This window comes from Octodon degus, unplaced genomic scaffold, assembly GCF_000260255.1.
Source record: "Octodon degus isolate 3935 unplaced genomic scaffold, OctDeg1.0 scaffold00268, whole genome shotgun sequence".
NCBI classification, from domain to species: Eukaryota; Metazoa; Chordata; class Mammalia; order Rodentia; family Octodontidae; genus Octodon; species Octodon degus.
The window spans coordinates 1,861,915-1,867,771 of record NW_004524844.1 but is presented as its reverse complement, the minus strand read 5'-3'; the positions used below and the strand labels follow the sequence as shown (position 1 = coordinate 1,867,771).

Here is a 5,857-nt window from a genome sequence, read left to right as displayed (position 1 = left end):
ATAGATAACACTTGTTTTCTGTTCCATTCTTTGTTTTAACTTTCATGGCAATGACGTCCTGTACTTCTGGTCAGACAGGCTGAGGTGAAGATTACTACTCTGTTTTTGTTTAAGGAGCTCTGAAAGAGCTCACACATAAGCCATACTGCCTAAGTGGTAAAGTCCTAAAAGTAGGAAAAATTTGGTTGGGCATAATAGTAATTGCACGAACAGGATAAATTATTTTAAAATAAGGATGTGCTACAGTTAGGTCTAGACTAAAAGATTTTTCAATTGTTAACTATAACCAGAACTTTCGACTATTAAACATGACTTTTCGGGGCCAGGGAGATAGCTCAGTAGAATAAGTGCTTGACTGGCAAGCTCAGGGTCCTGAGTTTGATCCCTGGTCCCCGCAAAAAACAAAAACAACATGACTTTTCTAGATGCATGATCCAGTAATTTTATTTACTGTAGCATTTAATAGCTTATTAATGTTTACTGCACCTCTGATGATACATTGTAACTTAGTCATTATCCAACAGCTCTAATTTAAAAATGAAATATGAAATAAATGTGATACTTTTTTTATAAAAAAAAAAAAAAAAAGCAGGCCTATCAAAAAATGTCATAAGAGCTACCAACAACAAAACTGATAGGTTCTGGCCCTAATACTAAAAGCATTATGGTGGTCATCTATTATGGCCAATGCCCTTAAAAGCCCATCTTCCCAAGACCACCTCCCCTTCTTTTCCAAAGTAGCCCAGGACATAATTTACTTCCACCCTTCCCACTGCCTCAGGGAAGACCCCCAGCTGGCTCTCTCAGGTATATCTAAACATCCCCTCTAAACTCCACCTTGGCAAGAGGCCATAAAAGCCTCAGTGTCCCTTTGTTCCAACTGAGAGAATTCCTCATCCTTCCCCACAATCTTTCCTCTAGGGAAGGGGGCTTTATTTTCTTTGAGCACATGGACAGAATGTTGGAGAAATTGGAGAAGGGGGAGGTGGTCTTGGGAAGATGGGCTTTTGTTTTAAGGGCATCGGCCATATTAGATGACCACCATAATGATTTTAGCAATTTATTCTAGGGCCAGAACCTACCAAAAACCATAGAGGTAGAGCCACATAGAGCTCACAATTTGCCATAAATTGTTTCAGATGTTCTACATAAAATTACAAGACTTAATGTCAGCCCTTCCAGATTTTAGACTTGTTGTGGTCCCAATGCTTGGCATTCTGTTGTATACACATTTTAAAATGATAATGTTTATCTTGTGCCATTAAAATGTTAAGTGTTTGGGGCCGGGGAGATGGCTCAGTGGAATAAGTGCTTCCCTGGCAAGCACAAGGGCCCAAGTTCAATCCCCGGTTCTGCCAAAAAAAAAAAAAAAAAAAAAAAAAAAAAAAGTTAAGTGTTTAACTTTTCATTTATATAGGGGTTCACAACTAAGAGTTTGCCTTAAATCTTAAAAAAGACTTGAGACTTAGACTCTTCAATAATGCTGAAACTGTTAAGACTTTGACAACTCCTAGAGATAGATTAATATGTTTTTACATAAAGAGATATACATGAGGGGCTGGGGAGATAGCTCAGTTGAATAAGTGCTTGCCTGGCAAGCTCAAAGGCTTGAGTTCAACTCCTGGCTCCGCAAAAAAAAAAAAAAAAAAAAAGAGAGAGAGAGAGAGGTATGAGTCTTTGGGGGTCCAGAGACAAAATGCTATGGTTTGTGTGTATGTGTCCCCCCAAAGCCTCATGCAGTCATGGGCAGCTGCTCAGCTTTGTGACTGATTATTTTAGGTGTGGGTGCTGCACCCACCATGGGGCAAGTAATCTGCGTTACAATGTGAGGAGGGGAGAGAGGCTTTGCTAGCTGCCTGCGCTGCTGCCCCTCCCTGTGCTCTTTGCAGCTGCATGAATGGCTGCTCTAGGCCGCGTGCACTCCGCCCCGAGCCAGCTAAATACAGATTAAAACCTCCGCTAACTGTGAGCTAAATAATTAAATTTGGGTGTTGGATATTTTGACTCGGCAACAAAAGAGTAACTGGGACAAGAGTAAATGAGGGGGCTGGTGAGATGGCTCAGTGGTCTAAAGCACCTACTTAGAACAAGCTTAGCAAAGCACAGGGACCGCGGTTCAATCCCCCAGCACCACATGCCAGCCAGCCCGCCCCCTGGTGGGCTGAGCTGGCCACACACACACACACACACACACACATAAATAAATAAAATTAAAAAAAAAAAAAAAGATCGGGGCCAGGGAAATGGCTCAGTAGAATAAGCGCTTCCCTGGCAAGCACAAGGACCTGAGTTCACCAAAAAATAAAAAGAAAGAAAAAGAAGAAGAACAAGCTCAGCAAAGCACAGGGACCGCAGTTCAATCCCCCAGCACCACATGCCAGCCAGCCCCGCCCCCTGGTGGGCTGAGCTGGCCACACACACACACGCACACGCGCACACACACACACACACACATAAATAAAATAATAAAAAAAATAAAAAAATAAAAAAAGAGTAAATGAGGATGTACCACGTAGGTGGAGCACAAGATCGGCCATTGGTTTACACTAGTGACAACATCTGTTGCTCCACTGTGGCCACCACTTCTATACCTGTGTGACAACTTCTGTGCTTCTGTGTTTTAACGCCAGAAACATCAGTGTGGTTAAAAGCAGACTATCCAGAGTGCCTGAGTTCAAAAATCCCAGGTTGACTACCTATTAACCTTTTGGAAAATTACTACAACTCAGTTTCCTCGTCTCTAAATTAGGAGAATAACACTAGTAAGGTGGTTCTGAAGACGCAATACGGCAAGACCGTAAAGTACTTGGAAACTGCTTAGGCCTTCTTAACTGGATTGTAGAGCTGGGGATAGAGCTCCGCAGCACAGTGCCTGCCTGGCAAGTACAAGGTCCTGAGTTCAATTCCCAATTAAAAAGAAAAACAAAAAAACACCAAAAAAACACCAAAAAACAAACAAACAAAGCCAGTAAATGAAACCAGTATGCAAAGAAAAAAAAGAAAGGAATGTATAACAATGTAAGAGTACCCCCCCCCCAAAAAAAAAGAAAAAAGAAAAGAAACCAGTATGGTAACACATACCCATAATCCTAGAATTCTAGGATTCAGCCTGGGCAATTTGAAGCCATGTCTCAAAATAAAAAAGGGGAATGTATCTCAGTGCAAAGACCCTGGGCTTAAGCCCCAATATCACAAAATAAATGAAACTGAGGTACCTGTCCTACCTAATCAGTTTCCTTACCTGAAAAATTGTCAGTTAATAGCTTATTGTTAAAAAATAAAAATTAAAATCAAAAAATAGCTTATTGTTATTATTAATTTTTTTTTTTGTACTGGGAATCAAACTCAGGATCTTATGCCTGCCAGGCAGGCAGGTACTTAAGCCATTGGGCTATCTTCCCAGCTCTATTATTAATTATTTTTTCCCTATTATTAATTTTTTTTTTGTGCGGAACCAGGGACTGAACTCAAGCCCTTGCACTTGCCGGGAAGCGCTTATTCCACTGAGCCATCTCTCCGGCCCATTATTGACAGGATCTCACTACGTAGTTCAAGCTGGTCTTAAACCTATGATGCTTGTCTTGCCTCAGCTTCCTGAGTACAGGGATTACATGCAGCCAATAGCTTACTTTCATGATGACTTGTCAGGAATAAACTAGAAGTACCTGGCTTGTAGTTTATGGTCAATGACTGGGTTTTTTGTTTGTTTTGTTCTGTTTGAGATACGGTCTCATTATGCAGCCCAGGTTGGCCTCAAATTCCCAGTGATCCTCCTGCCTCAGTCTTCTGAGTTAGAGGCTTGCGCCACCATGCCTGGCTTCAATAACTTCAATGGTTTGGGTTTTTTTTTTTTTTGTGTGTGGTACCGGGGATTGGACTCAGGACCCTGCGCTTGCCAGGCAATCACTTATTCTACTGAGCTCTCTCCCCAGCCTGACTACATGTTTTAACTATAACATTCATTAGTCTAATACTCAACGTGTCTGAGGAGAGTGCCCTACAAGTAGAATAGGTCCCGCTGATGTCTGGACACAGCTGAGTTTGGTCACTGTTGGTGCTGGCTCCTTCTGGCTACCAACAGCCATCCAGTGTCTACGCAAGGGATGGGCATGACAGCGTCATTCCTTGGGATAGGGGGAGGCTGGCTATGGTGCTTTGGCTTAGGAGTCAGAGGTCAGGCAGAGGTCAAATAGAGCTGACCAAGGGTCACCTTGAGCAGAGAGGTGCGGGGTACACACAGCAGGTTCACGGCAATGGAGAGCTTCCGGAAGAACTCCGTAGCAATGTCCACCAGCCCAGCCCCCTGCAGCCAGTCCAAGACGAGGTCCAGGTTCGTGCGGATCTGGACGGCTCGGGACCACTGGTAGAAAGGCCGGCTCTGACCTGTGAAGGAAAAGGAAAGAGGGGGATGGGCAGGTGGACCGTGTTTTGCCTCCCAAATGCTTCCTAGCCTGAGCTTTGGGACGGGAGCCTGTCCCTCAGAGCAGCCGAAGGGGCTGCCTGAGCCTGCGCAGCATCAGCAGATGCAGCTGTCCCGGGAGCTCCCACTTTTGCATCCCTGTGCCCCCTGGCCCAACTCTCACCTCGTTCCATCAGCGAATTGAGAAGAGACGCATTGGAGAAGAAGAACAAATAGCCAAATGTCTGAGACACAAGGTCTGGATGCAGTTCACACTGACTGGTCAGTTCCAGGGCTGCCTGAAACACGCCCAGGGTGGGCTTCAAGCCCGGGGGCATGGCCCCCAGCTCCGAGCCAGGGCCTGGGAGCTCTGCCCCGGCTGTGAAGGGGTTGCTATCCAGGAGAGCAGGCAATGTTGAATAAAGAGTCTGAGGAGATACAAGGCAAAAACATTAGTGACTGGACCACACTCCCTGGTAAGTCCAGATTGATAGAGCTTGAAGCCTTCTGGGAGTTGTAGTCCATTTTACCCACCCCTGACAGCGTTCCTCAAGCAAAGCCCCAGTCTATACAAGGGTTTCTAGCATTTATTTCCCTGGAATAACTCAAGGCTCAAGAAAGAATTTCTAAAAAGAAAGAATTTTGGGGCCGGGGAGATAGCTCAGTGGAATAAGTGATTCCCTGGCAAGTGCAAGGGTCTGAGTTCAATTCCCGGTTCTGCCAAAAAATAAATAAATAAGTAAATAAATAAATAGAATTTTATTTTATTTTTTATTTATTTATTTTTTTGTGGAACCAGGGATTGAACTCAGGCTCTTGCCCTCGCCAGGGAAGCACTTATTCCACTGAGCCATCTCCCCAGCCCCTAAAAAGAAAGAATTTAATAAATAAATAAATAAATAAATGGAAGAATTTTTAATCTGGGTGTGGTGGTCCATGCTTAATCCCAGCACCTGAAAGGCTGAAGCAGGAGGATCACTGTGAGTTCCAGGCCAGCCTGGCCTATATAGTGGTTCAAGGCCAGCCTGAACTACACAGCGAGATCCTGTCTCAGAAAAACAATACACCAAGGAAGAATTTCTAGAAGTTTCTTTGGTATTTGAAGACCACCTCTCATGCATTATGACACTTATAATTCTTAGCAGAGAGAGCTCAAGAAGATCAAAGATATTGGACAAAGAAGCCCCCTTTAGTCAATTATTTATCCAGAATTCTCCAAGGAAATTAAAAATGGAAGAGAGCCAGGAAGTGGGAGTGGAGTGGCAGTTAGCAAGTGGACAGTGAGATCAGGCCAAGGATAGGAAATGAGATCAGAGACAAAAGAAATAATACTACACTTGGCAAAGATGTACAGGAAGTGAAGCCCCAGAGGAAAAAGCTTCACAAGTGAGGCTGCTTGAAGAATTTGGAGGCTCTCTCTCCCAAAAGATTTCTTATTTTACAGAGAAGGGCCGAGCA

The 5,857-nt window shown here is 43.9% G+C and overlaps 1 protein-coding gene across 2 annotated transcripts in view; it reads right to left on the bottom strand.

The window, feature by feature from the left end:
- Rasip1 (Ras interacting protein 1) overlaps positions 1-5,857 on the bottom strand; it is a 19,934-nt gene that overhangs the window by 5,209 nt on the left and 8,868 nt on the right. For both annotated transcript variants that reach the window (XM_004646475.2, XM_023706666.1), the window contains exons 9-10: positions 4,584-4,827; positions 4,211-4,383 (exon numbers count right to left, since the gene is read on the bottom strand). In XM_004646475.2, the coding sequence (XP_004646532.1) occupies positions 4,211-4,383; positions 4,584-4,827 (417 nt within the window). The remainder of the gene's footprint in view (positions 1-4,210; positions 4,384-4,583; positions 4,828-5,857) is intronic.